At 39.1% G+C, this 14,013-nt stretch overlaps 1 protein-coding gene across 15 annotated transcripts in view; it reads left to right on the top strand.

Annotated features, from left to right (window-relative positions):
* The window catches only part of DNAH8 (dynein axonemal heavy chain 8), a 327,201-nt gene that overhangs the window by 134,516 nt on the left and 178,672 nt on the right, over window positions 1–14,013 (top strand). For all 15 annotated transcript variants that reach the window (XR_013830241.1, XM_079934721.1, XM_079934718.1 and 12 more), the window contains 2 exons: window positions 9,092–9,316; window positions 12,432–12,604. Coding sequence is in view for 14 of the 15 variants with exons in the window: in XM_079934721.1 (XP_079790847.1) it covers window positions 9,092–9,316; window positions 12,432–12,604 (398 nt within the window). In the remaining variant the exon portion in view is untranslated. The remainder of the gene's footprint in view (window positions 1–9,091; window positions 9,317–12,431; window positions 12,605–14,013) is intronic.

Below are 14,013 nucleotides of genomic sequence, written 5' to 3'. Positions count from 1 at the left end.
ACATACACACAAAGATTTTTAGATAAAAATCTTAACACTGTACTGGGCAAATTTCAGTTTTCTGGAAAAATTGCTTTAAAGAGTAATGAATATATAAATATATTCATTCTATATTCATTCAATATATAGTCATTCAATATATTCATTCAATATATATATTACTCTTTAAATTGCGTTTTATTTCATTTATTTTTAAAATAAATAAATTTATTTATTTATTTACTTGTTTATTTTTGGCTGTGTTGGGTCTTCGTTGCTGCGTGCGGGCTTTCTCTAGTTGCAGCGAGCAGGGGCTATTCTTCATTGCTGTGCATGGGCTTCGCGTTGTGGTGGCTTTTTTTGTTGCGGAGCACAGGCTCTAGGCATGTGGGCTTCAGTAGCTGTGGCACACAGGCTCAGTAGTTGTGACTCACGGGCTCTAGGGCTCAGGCTCAGTAGTTGTGGCACGTGAGCTTCGTTGCTCCATGGCATGTGGGATCTTCCTGGACCAGGGATCAAACCTGTGTCCTGTGCATTGGCAGGCGGATTCTTAACCACTGTGCCACCAGGGAAGTCCCTAAATTGCATTTTATAAAGCAGGTTTCCCAAATAAATTTGCCTATTATACAATGTTAATTTTTTATCTAAAATTGTTTAAAATTTCACCTCTATTTTCTTCTCAAACACGTTTTTAAGATTATGAACACAATGGATCCTTGTTGCAAAAATTGGGGAAAACTTGAAGAATATGAAAGTGAAAATAAAAATTTCCCATTTTTCCACCACTTGGAAATGATGACTTAATATTTCCATGTGGTCCCTTTCAGTATTTTTTAATATGCTTATTATAAGCATCAAATAATATTGATGAGAATGAGCATTCCTATTTTATTTTTTATTGTAATGAAACATCCTCCAGTTTTCCCTGGGAAGTCTGCTGCCTTCTTAAACCTAGTGAAAAACACAATTTAAGCTTTTCTTGGTGACTTAGGGTAGTCATTTTATTTTTCTCATCATTATTAGATTATAATTACTATACAATGTTGTGTTAGTTTATGCTGTACAACAAAGTGAATCAGTTATATGTATACATATACCTGCATACCCGCTCCTTCTTGGGCCTCCCTCCCACCCTCCCCATCCCACCCCTCTAGGTCGTCACAAAGCACCGAGCTGATCTCCCTGTGCTATACAGCAGCTTCCCACTAGCTATCTATTTTACACATGGTAATGTATATATGTCAATGTTACTTTCTCAGTTCGTCCCACTCTCCCCTTCCTCCTCTGTGTCCACAAGTCTGTTCTCTATGTCTGCGTCTCTATTCCTGCCCTGCTAGTAGGTTCATCAGTACCATTTTTCTAGATTCCATATAAATGTGTTAATATACGGTATTTGGTTTTTCTTTCTGACTTACTTCACTCTGCATGACGGACTCTAGGTCCATCCACATCACTAACAATGACTCAATTTCATTCCTTTTTATGGCTGATATTCCACTGTATATATGTACCACATCATCTCTGTCCATTCATCTGTTGATGGACATTTAGGTTGCCTCCATGTCCTGGCTATTGTAAATAGTGCTGCGCTGAACATTGTGGTACATGACTCTTTTTGAATTATGGTTTTCTCAGGGTATATGCCCAGTAGTGGGATGGCTGGGTCACATGGTAGTTGTATTTTTAGTTTTGTAAGGAACCTCCATACTGTTCTCCATAGTGGCTGTATCAATTTACATTCCCACCAACAGTGCAGGAGGGTTCCATTTTCTCCACACTCTCTCCAGCATTTATTGTTTGTAGATTTTTTGATGATGGCCATTCTGACCGGTGTGAAGTGATACCTCATTGTGGTTTTGATTTGCATTTCTCTAATGATTAGTGATGTTGAGCATCTTTTCAAGTGCTTGTTGGTCATCTGTATGTCTTCTTTGGAGAAATGTCTATTTAGGTTTTCTGCCCATTTTTGGATTGAGTTGTTTGTTTTTATTGATATTAAGCTGCATGAGCATTTTGGAGATTAATCCTCTGTCAGTTGCTTCATTTGCAAATATTTTCTCCCATTCTGAGGGCTGTCTTTTCGTCTAGTTTATGGTTTCCTTTGCTGTGCAAAAGCTTTTAAGTTTCATTAGGTCCCATTTATTTATTTTTGCTTTTATTTCCATTTCTTTAGGAGGTGGGCCAAAAAGGATCTTGCTGTGATTTATGTCAAGGAGTGTGCCACCTCTGTTTTCCTCTAAGAGTTTTATAGAGTCTGTCCTTAGATTTAGGTCTTTAAATCCATTTTGAGTTTATTTTTGTGTATGGTGTTGGGAAGTGTTCTAATTTCATTCTTTTACATGTAGCTGTCCAGTTTTCCTAGCACCACTAGTGAAGAGGCTGTCTTTTCTCCATTGTATATTCTTGCCTCCTTTGTCAAAGATAAGGTGACCATAGGTGCATGGGTTTATCTCTGGGCTTTCTATCCTGTTCCATTGATGTATATTTCTGTTTTTCTGCCTGTACCATACTGTCTTGATTACTGCAGCTTTGTGGTATAGTCTGAAGTCAGGGAGCCTGATTCCTCCAGCTCCGTTTTTCTTTCTTAAGATGCTTTGGCTATTCGGGGTCTTTTGTGTTTCCATACATATTGTAAAATTTTTTGTTCTAGGTCTGTGATAAATACCATAGGTGATTTGATAGGGATTGCACTGAATTTGTAAACTGCTTTGGGTAGTATAGTCATTTCCACAATGTTGATTCTTCCAACCCAAGAACATGGTATATCTCTCCATCTATTTATATCATCTTTGATTACATTCATCAGTGTCTTATAGTTTTCTGTATACAGGTCTTTTGTCTCCATAGGTAAGTTTATTCCTAGGTATTTTATTCTTTTTGTTTCAATAATAAATGGGATTGTTTCCTTAATTTCTATTTCTGAAATTTCATTGTTAGTGTACAGGAATGCAAGAGATTTCTGTGTATTAATTTTGTATCCTACGACTTTACTAAATTTGTTGATTAGCTCTAGTAGTTTTCTAGTGGCACCTTTAGGATTTTCTATGTATAGTATCATGTCATCTGCAAACCGTGCCAATTTTAGTTCTTCTTTTGACATTTGGATTCCTTTTATATCTTTTTATTCTCCGATTGCTGGGGCTATGATTTCCAAAACTATGTTGAAAAATAGTGGTGAGAGTGGGCACCCTTGTCTTGTTCCTGATCTTAGAGGAAATGGTTTCAGTTTTTCACCACTGAGAATTTTGTTTGCTGTCGGTTTGTCATATATGGCCTTTGTTATGTTGAGGTAGGTTGCTTCTATGCCCACTTTCTGGAAAGTTTTTATCATAGATGGGTGTTGAATTTTGTCGGAAACTTTTTCTGCATCGATTGAGATTATTCTATGGTTTTTATCTGTCAGTTTGTTAATATGGTGTATCACATTGATTGATTTGCATATATTGAAGAATCCTTGCATTCCTGGGATAAACCCCACTTGATCATGGTGTATGATCCATTTAATGTGTTGTTGATTCTGTTTGCTAGTATTTTGTTGAGGCTTTTTTGCATCTATGTTCAACAGTGATATTGGTCTGTAATTTTCTTTTTTTGTGTTATCTTTGTCTGGTTTTGTTATCAGGGTGATGGTAGCCTTGTTGAATGAGTTTGGGAGTGTTCCTTCCTCTGCTATATTTTGGAAGAGTTTGAGAAGGATAGGTGTTAGCTCTTCTCTAAATGTTTGATAGAATTCGCCTGTGAAGCTCTCTGGGCCTGGGCTTTTGTTTGTTGGAAGATATTTAATCACAGTTTCAATTTCAGTGCTTGTGATTGGTCTGTTCGTAGTTTCTGTCTCTTCTTGGTTCAGGCTTGGAAGATTGTACTTTCCTAAGAATTTGTCCATTTCTTCCAGGTTGTCCATTTTATTGGCATATAGTTGCTTGTAGTAATCTCTCATGATTCTTTGTACTTCTGCAGTGTCAGTTGTTACTTCTTGTTCATTTCTAAATCTGTTGATTTGAGTCTTCTCCCTTTTTTTCTTGATGAGTCTGGCTAGTGGTTTATCAGTTTTGTTTATCTTCTCAAAGGTTCAGCTTTTAGTTTTATTGATTTTTGCTATTGTTTCCTTCATTTCTTTTTCATTTATTTCTGACCTGATCTTTATGATTTCTTTGGGTTTTTTTTCTTCTTTCTCTAATTGCTTTAGGTGTAAGTTTAGGTTGTTTATTTGAGATTTTTCTTGTTTCTTGATGTAGGATTGTATTGCTATAAACTTCCCTCTTAGAACTGCTTTTCTACATCCCATAGGTTTTGGGTCATCATGTTTTCATTCTCATTTGCTTTTAGGTATTTTTTGATTTCCTCAGTGATCTCTTGGTTGTTTAGTAGCATATTGTTTAGCCTCCATGTTTTTTTTTCTTTTACTGTTTTTTTCCTGTATTTGATATCTAGTCTCATAGTGTTGTAGTCGGAAAAGATACTTGATATGATTTCAATTTTCTTAAATTACCAAGCCCTTGATTTGTGACCCAAGATGTGATCTATCCTGGAGAATGTTCCATGAGCAGTTGAGAAGGTGTATTCTGTTTTTGGATGGAATGTCCTATAAGTATCAATTAAGTCCATCTGGTCTAATGTGTCATTTAAGGCTTGTGTTTCCTTATTAATTTTCTGTCTGGATGATCTGTCCATTGGTGTAAGTGAGGCATTAAAGTCTCCCTCTATTATTGTGTTAGTGTTGATTTCCCCTTTTGTGGCTGTTAGCCTTTGCTTTATGTATTGAGGTGCTCCTATGTTGGGTGCATAAATATTTACAATTGTTATATCTTGTTCTTGGATTGATCCCTTGATCATTATGTAGTGTCCTTCCTTGTCTCTTGTAATAGTCTTTATTTTAAAGTCTGTTTTGTCTGATATGAGTATTGCTTACTCCAGCTTTCTTTTGATTTCCCTTTGCATGGAATATCTTTTTCTATCCCCTCACTTTCAGTCTGTGTGTGTCCCTAGGTCTGAAGTGGGTCTCTTGTAGACAGCATATATATGGGTCTTGTTTTTGTATCCATTCAGCCAGTCTGTGTCCTTTGGTTGGGGCCTTTAATCCATTTACATTTTTAAAAAATTTATTTATTTATTTATTTTTGGCCACATTGGATCTTCATTGTGGTGCGTGGGCTTCTCATTGCAGTGGCTTCTCTTGTTGTGGAGCACAGGGTTCAGGCACACGGGCTTCAGTAGTTGTTGCATGTGGGCTCAGTAGTTGTGGCTCACGGGCTCTAGAGCGCAGGCTCAGTTGTTGTGGCACATGGACTTAGTTGCTCTGTGGCATGTAGGATCTTCCCAGACCAGGGATCGAACCCGTGTCCCCTGCATTGGCAGGTGGATTCTTAACCACTGCGCCACCAGGGAAGTCCCTAATCCATTTACATTTAAGGTGATTATTGATATGTATGTTCTTATAACCATTTTCTTAAATGTTTTGGATTTGTTTTTGTAGGTCTTTTCCTTCTCTTCTGTTTTGTGCCTAGAGGAGTTGTTTAGCATTTGTTATAAAGCTGGTTTGGTGGTGCTGAATTCTCTTAACTTTTGCTTATCTCTAAACCTTTTGATTTCTCTGTCGAATCTGAATGAGATCCTTGCTGGGTAGATTAATCTTGGTTGTAGGTTTTTCCCTTTCATCGCTTTAAATATGTCTTGCCACTCCCTCTGGCTTGCAGTTTCTGCTGAAAGATCAGCTGTTAACCTTATGGGGATTAACTTGTATGTTGTTTTTCCCTTGATGCTTTAATATTTTTTCTTTTTGTTTAATTTTTGATAGTTTGATTAATATGTGTCTTGGTGTGTTTCTCCTTGGATTTATCCTATATGGGACTCTCTAGGCTTCCTGGACTTGACTGACCATTTCTTTTCCCATGTTATGGAAATTTTCAACCATAATCTCTTCAAATATTTTCTCAGCCCCTTTTTCTCTTCTTCTTTTGGGAGCCCTATAATTCAAATATTGGTGTGCTTAATGTCTCAGAGGTCTCTGAGACTGTCCTCATTTCTTTTCATTCTTTTTTCTTTATTCTGCTCTGCTGCAGTTATTTCCACCATTCTATCTTCCAGCTCCCTTATCCCTTCTTCTGCCTCTGTTATTCTGTTATTGATTCCTTCTAGGGTATTTTTCATTTCACCATTGATTGTCTGTTCTTTAGTTCTTTTAGGTCCCTGTTAAACATTTCTTGTATCTTCTTGATCCATGCCTTCATTCTCTTTCCAAGATTTTGGATCATCTTTACTATCATTACTCTGAATTGTTTTTCAGGTAGTTTGCCTATTTCCTCTTTATTTTTTTGGTCTTGTGGGTTTTTATCTTGCTCCTTTGTCTGCAAGATAATTCTCTGTCTTCTCATTTTGTCTAATTTACTGTGTTTGAGGTCTTCTTTCCCTAGGCTGCAGGATTGTAGTTCCTCTTGCTTCTGTTCTCTGCCCCTGATGCTGAGGTTGGTCCGGTAGCTCGTGTAGGCTTCCTGTTGGGAGGGACTGGTGCCTGCGTTCTGGTGGGTGGAACTGAGTCTTTTCCCTCTGATGGGCAGGGCCATGTCAGGTGGTGTGTTCTGGGGTGTCTGTGAACTTAGTATGACTTTAGGTAGCCTGTCTGCTGGTGGGTGGGTTTGTGTCTCTGTCTTGTTTGTTGTTTGGTCTGAGGTGTCCAGCACTGGGAACTGCAGGCAGTAGAATGGAGTCTTGTATTCAGATAGAGGCCTCCTGGAGAGCTCTCACTGCTTAACATTCCCTGGGACTGGGAATTCTCTGGTGGTCCAGCATCCTGGACTCAGCGCTCCCTCCCCAGAGGCTCAGGCCGACTTCCAGCCAGGGAACTAAGACCATGCAAGTTGCTCATTATGGCAATAAAGGGGATTTTTTTTAAAAAAAGATATAAAAGACAAATGAAACCCCAGACAAGTGGTAAAAGCAAAATCAAACAAAGAGAAACAGGGAAACACACACATACAAAAGAAACAAAAACAGAACAAAATAAAACAAAAAGGAAGAGAACAACCAGACAAACAAAAGAACCTGAAAACGAAATCAAACAATCAAAAACAAAACTAACAGAAACAAAAAGCCCCAAAACAAAACCAGAGCAGAGTGCCAACTGAAGAATAAAGCAAGGAAACAAAAATTGACAGAAATGATTAAAAAAGAAAAAAGGGAAAAAACACAGAAGAAAAGAAAAGAAAAGTAGAAACAGAAATATAAAAAAATAAAAAATACATTAAAGAAAAAGAAGAAAAAAAGGGAGAACACAGAACAACTGAAAAGCAAAGTAAAAATAGAAATATATTAAAAAATTAATAAAAAATAAAAGACATGTTAAAAAACAAGAAAATCCCAAAAGACTAAATAAGACTAATAACAACAAAAGAAGAACAACAACCAAAAAAAGAACCAACAACAGAACAAATCAAAACATAATAAAAATAATAGCAATAATAATGTTATCTAAGCTGTCAGTGTCCTTGCTCTTCCTGTGAGCCACAGCCCACTTCCACCTCCCCAAGAGGCCCTCCACTGCCTCTGGGCTGTTTTCTGGACCTGTTGTGTACCCTGTGGGGACCACTCAGGCTCTGATCTGGCCCAGTTCCTGCATGTGCTGCCCCCAAAGTCCACAGCTGCCAGCGCTAGACTGTTTTCATATGTGGGAACTCTCATTGTCGACTCAAGTATTCCATGGGTGCAGGTTCTACCTAGCTGATTGTGGGGATTTAATCTGCAGCTTGTGCAGCTAATGGGAAGATTTTTGATCCTCTTCCTTGGTTGCCCCACCCCTGGGGTTCAGCTTTGATTTTATCCCACCTCTGTGTGTGGGCCATCCACAGGAATCTGCTCCTGGGGCTGCCCTGAAGCACTTGGGTCTGACCCAGTGAGGACAGGGTGCAAAGGTGGTATGGCTGCTTGGGTTGTGGGAGCCCCAGCAGTACCAAATGTGCAGGGAAGCCAGCGGCCACGGGTGCAAGAGATATCAGGATAGTTATCATTTTAAAGATCAGTTTTTAGAATATACCTCTATGTAGTGATTTTGCAGGGTCTGCAAGTCTGTTTGGTCTTTAAATCAAGAAAGCCTTACACTGCTGTTTCTGTACTGCTTCTCTTTGCTTTGTGCAAATAGAATCTGCTTGCTCTTGGGAGCTTCCTGACAGCAGCTATTTCCTCTACATCCCATTACTCCTCTCAGCCAGGTGCTTCATTTATCTTTACCTGCAGACCCCAGGATTGGCCACTACTCTAGCAGGAAAATTATTGAAGTTCCAGAGGAAGCAGGGATAAGGAAAGGGTTTTATTCCTGCTTTGCCTACATCGAATGCCATGCCTGCAGTACCCGCTTTCCCTCACACACTTTCCTTCCCCTGCCAGATATGGAATTCCTTTTTGGTCCAAATGATCTTGGATCTGTTGCTTGACTCCGGGGATGAACAAAAGCTCCCAAAGGGACAATTGTTTTAGTGAGGGGGTGAGGGTAGGGCATGTTCTGACCAGTTTTATTTCCTTTTCTGCAGCAGAAATTGTAGGTAAGGTGACAGTCCACTCACAGTTTCCTTATGCCTTCATCAGGAGACAAAGGACAAGCTTTTCCCCTTCTCACTTTCTGTCTGTCTCTCTCGTAGATAAATATATAGACAGAGAAGTAGATGTAGATAAAGATATGGATATTAGAGAGAGTGTGAGATTAAGAAAAGAGATAGGCAGCATATCCTTTTTAGAAGATGCAAAGAAACTTTTGCAAAACCCTGCTGAAGAAAAATACACAGTAGTCTATTAATTCCATTTCTTTTCTTGAGAAAGAAAAATCACTGTATGAAGGTATATGGGTCTCAGGCCCTCTGTAGAAAAATTTCCCAAGCATCTTCCATTAACACACATATAATTCCATAAATCATAGCAATTATTTATCTATCGACATTGAAATAATTAAATAATCAATAGTTTGAACTTTAAATGTTTTTACCCTTTGGGAGTAGAAAAATGCATGTCCCTTTTTTAGTTTAAAATCAGTAAGACTGTTCACCTTTATGTGACTAAGTGACCACTAAATTTTATTGCAGATGTGCTTTAAATATTTGGTAAATTTATTTGTCTTCTGGATTTGTAGGTTGGGCTTCTGGGACTTCAGATGTTGTGGACACATGATTCAGAAGAGGCTTTAAATAATGCAAAAGATGACAGGAAAATCATGCAAGTGACCAATCAGAAATTTTTGGATATTCTAAATACTCTAATTGGTCAGACAACACATGACCTAAGCAAGTTTGATAGAGTGAAATTTGAAACTCTAATTACCATCCATGTGCATCAGAGAGATATTTTTGATGACTTGGTAAAGTATCATTTTTTTCTTAATTTAAAATAATTTAGTATACTAATTAATAAGTTAGTGCTTCTAATAATGAACATTTAAGTATTATATGTATTTCTTAACTTATATGAACCTTCCATCTGCTTGGTCCTTTTTCACAACTCTCCAGTATAGTTGTATAGTTGTAGACAACTATACGATGTCTACAAATATCTGTATTTGGAAGTTTTAACAATCATATGTGTATATTCCCCTTTGGCATTCTGAAAGTCTGGAATCAACTGATGTGATTTGAACTAATTGTTTCATTAAACCAATAACCAGGGATGTGATATAATTTAGGTGGGCTTGGTCATGAGTTATGATAATGTTAGTTCATAACTTGGCCCCTGTACAGAGAGGGCAAGGAGAGCCTGAAGAGAGAGGCATGTTACTCCAGGTTGGTAGGTGGAAGTTTTAATAAGCCAGGAAGTTTACTCATGAGGCTTGTCTTGGGCAGCCACGAGCAGAGCAGATCTCTGCATTTGTCTGCCAAAGTAGTTTCTAAGTTTATATAGAGGCCTTAACTGTCACATATACCATCCAGATGGTCTCAACAACACATTGCTCTCTCAAGGCTGCATCCTTGAAAACAGCCCCACTGTGGGAACAGTGGGCAGAATGCCCGTTCCAAGGACAGGGAAGGGGATGAGGATCCTCCAATTGCCTGTGTCCATCCAGCTCTTGGGTCAGCCTGCGGTCATGTCTTCTAGATTACCTCTTCCAACAGATGAGCCAACTGTGAAAGAAGTCCAGATTGAATAGAACCAAGCTTCAGGGAACTCTCACAGCTGTTCAACTGATAGTGTGCAACAGGGCATCATGGGCTTGCTTTGGGCAAAGTTCTGCAGGGTGGGAGTAAGAGGGATGATATTTGAATTCCCTTTGGAAATAGAACCCTAACCAGTGGTCTTGAGCAGTAGTTATCTATTATGGTGTAGGGGCCCCAGGTGGCTTTGATATTGCACCATTTGACTAGTTTTGTCTTTAACTGCCACTGACTTATTCTATTTGATTTTATCTATCTTTTAGGCCTCTTTTTTCTTCATCAGAGACACATAATTCATGCAACCTGGGGTGCTTTTTTAGAGACTATGATCCCAGGCTGTCTGTTTCAAATTTGTATCAAAAGTTCTGATCAGATAAGTTGTATTTATTGAAGATTGAAGGACATGTAGTCTGTCTATTCCCCTGTAATCTAGATCCTTCTTTCTCAAAGTGTTGTATGACAGTCAGCTGCATTGGGCCTCACCTAGGAGCTTGTTAGAAAAGCAGAATCTTCAGCCTCCCCACCAGACCTACTGAACCATAATCTGCATTTCAGTACGATTTCCAGGTGATTCATATGTGTATTAAAGTTCCAGAAACACTGTTCTTGGATTTCTCTGGTTCAAGCTAACCATCAAAAAGCTGCATACTTAGACCATATTGCTTTGGCCTTCTACAGATTTGCTTTCACTGAATTGCAATTACCATTATACTTTGGCTTTCCTTGAAGTCCACTTCAAGAAACGTTCATATGGAATCCATTACTATACCTGCTATGAATGTACTATTGAGGATATCTATATATCTCTCACTGGCTCTTAAAGCTGACGTCTCATGGAAGAAATTTCTTTTTAAAATCAAAATGCTCAGCACATCTTTACTTTCTGTACAGAATGGATTTTTTAAAAGAAAATATACACACATTTAAGACTGTGAAACTGTTTTTTTTTTTTTTTCTTAATTGCTACTGAACTCATGGTCAGTTTGCATTCCAAGTAAAATGAGATCTCATGGCCAGCATATATGCATTTTATCTTCCCATGTCTAATGCTTAGAACAGACTGACGTACAGTAACAACTCAGTAAATATTAGCTATTCTTCTTTACTTTTTCCTCCTCCACCCCCTCTACCATCTTATTGGATTGTTGAAAGTAGCTAGCTGACTGCATCTCCATGGCTGAGGGTCCTGTGTTAGAGAACACAGTCCCTGGGGGCGGTACTGGACTATGTTACCTGAAAGCAGCTCTTTTAAGATGATGAATACAAACTGCATTTCAAGAGGGAAGATAGGAGTTCTTAACTGGAGGGGGAAGCAAGATCATAAACAATGAAACAACAAAATGCAAGATGGTAAATAGCATGAAGACTTGATTAGATGGAGAACTGAGCATTGTACAGTTGCCAGAGTCCGTTTTTTAGTGTCGAATGACCTGGAAGTGGGCCCTGGGTTGCGGAGCAGTGAAGGCGACCACTTGCCACTTCCTGTGTTGGTTCCCCTGAGTGGGCAGGACTGGGGTTTCTCCAGGTTTGCTGATGCAAAGTCATGAAGCACTGTGGAACGTGGTGGCGGTGAGATGTTGTTCCTAAACGTGCTCACCCGGTTTCTATCTCTTGCATCCCTGGTGGTAGGAGCCCAGTACCTCTTGCCCCATGGGTATAAGCTGATGACTGGGCAGATTGATTGGTTTGGCCACAGTGCTGGTGCAGGAAGTCATGTGTGCATATATGACCATGCATTTCTCTGCTTAATCCCTTCCCATTTCTCATGGCTTCCCATTGCCATGAGAACAATGCCCAACCTCTTTCCTCTGCCCTGTGAAACCTCAGCTCTCACTCTTTCTCCAGAGTCCTGGATGCCTCAGCTGTACTGAACTTCTTTCAGTTTCTTGAACATGCTGGGTCTTCATCTAGAATGTTTTGCCCTCCCACACCTCCATCACCCCTTCTGTTTTATTTCCCTGGCTAATTCCTACTATTATTGCAGGGTTTAGTTTAGATGTTTCTTTCTCCAAGTATCCCACTCAGACCTTCTACACTAGGTGAGGTCTTCTTCCTACATAATTTCATTACCCTGAGTTTCTTTTCCTACTTTATTGCAACTGCTTGTTTATCTGATTGTCTTTGGTGCTCTTCTGTCAGCTCCAGAAGGCAGGAACCATGTCTGTCTTTGTTCACCCATCACAGTGTCAGGCCCAAGGAGGGCCTCAGTAAATATATGTTAAATGAATGAGAATCAATTCGTGAATGAGTGAATAAAAACTGCCCATATGCTTGTGTTTTATGCTACTGCAATGCAGTACTAATCTCTTTGTATTTCATGTTTTTAAGGTAAAAATGCATATCAAATCAGTTACTGATTTTGAATGGCTAAAACAGAGTAGATTTTACTTCAAGGAAGATTTGGATCAAACAGTGGTGTCTATTACAGATGTTGATTTTATTTACCAGAATGAATTTCTGGGATGCACTGATCGTCTTGTTATCACTCCATTAACAGATAGGTAGGAAACTCCATTTTTATTATTCCATTTTTGTAATTAAGTCATGTGCTTAAAATTGTTTTAAAATTGCATTTGCGGGACTTCCCTGGTGGCGCAGTGGTTAAGAATCTGCCTGCCAGTGCAGGGGACACGGGTTTGAGCCTTGGTCCGGGAAGATCCCACATGCCACGGAGCAGTTAAGCCTGTGCACCACAACTACTGAGCCTGCACTCTAGAGCCCGCGAGCCACAACTACTGAAGCCCACTCGCGTAGAGCCCGTGCTGTGCAACAAGAGAAGCCACCGCAATAAGAAGCCCGCGCACCACAATGAAGAATAGCCCCAGCTCGCCGCAACTAGAGAAAGCCTGCGCACAGCAACGAAGAGCCAAGGCAACCATAAATAAATAAATTAATTTTAAAAAATTGCATTTGAAATGTTAACAAAAGCATTGCTGTCGTGTGGGGTCCGTGCTAGCTCATCAAAGTCTAACAATGAAACAACCATCATTGTTAGTTAAATGCACATATACATTACATTTTTATGAAATAGAAAAAGATAAAAGAGTAAAAGGACACTTGAATGTTGACTATGAGTAATTTAGTAATGAAGTTTAGATTGCAAGATGGACAAATGTCTCTAGAACCATAAAGGGGGTCATTAGAATTGCAAAGAAGGAAAGGACCTTGGAGGTGGTCTAGTTTAGTCTCCTGGTTTTTCAAATGTGGAAATTACTACCTAAAGTGATGTTTCTTGGCCAGGTCTGAATAATCAGTCAATGGCAGATCTCCTCACCATTCTTTCCAATATAGGCCACTAGACAAGAGCTGGGTTTTTTTCATCTTTATATGTCCCGCAATTACCTGGTTCCACATGCTGTGCATAGAAGACAATACACGTTTGTAGAATTGACTTAAATTGGGTCATAGAACAATGAATTCTGCTGTTACTTTAAACAGGGCTGCCTCCAGGTAAAATTATGATACAGCCAAATTATATCTTCAACCTCCTCTAGACTCATCCAACATCCCTTTATATGCCCAGTCCCATCGCAGCATAAATTTTTCAGGGTGTTTTCCCTTCAATCGATGTTTACCTATAAAGCTTCACGTCTTACGAAGCTTTACTAAGTTTGCTTAGATCTGAAGTAAATATAACTGAAGCTGGATTTGGGATACAAGGAGATTCATTATATTATTCTTTACATGTGTCTAAATGAGCGAAACATTTCATAGTAAAATGATTTACTTGCAGTGGTGTGCTGGAGCTGGCTTGTACCGGCATGCAAGAGCCAATGTCATGCATCCCTCCCCAGTTTTGTGCTATCACATTGGTAGCTTGTTATCAGCCATGGTGGAAGTAGTTATGCCACAGAAATCAGCAGACATAAAAATCAGATTTAGGGAATTCCCTGGCGGTCCACTGGTAGGA

The sequence above is a fragment of the Stenella coeruleoalba genome, assembly GCF_951394435.1.
Source record: "Stenella coeruleoalba genome assembly, chromosome: 10".
Lineage (NCBI taxonomy): Eukaryota > Metazoa > Chordata > Mammalia > Artiodactyla > Delphinidae > Stenella > Stenella coeruleoalba.
The sequence above is the reverse complement of the archived record's forward strand: the minus strand, read 5'-3'. Positions and strand labels throughout refer to the sequence as shown.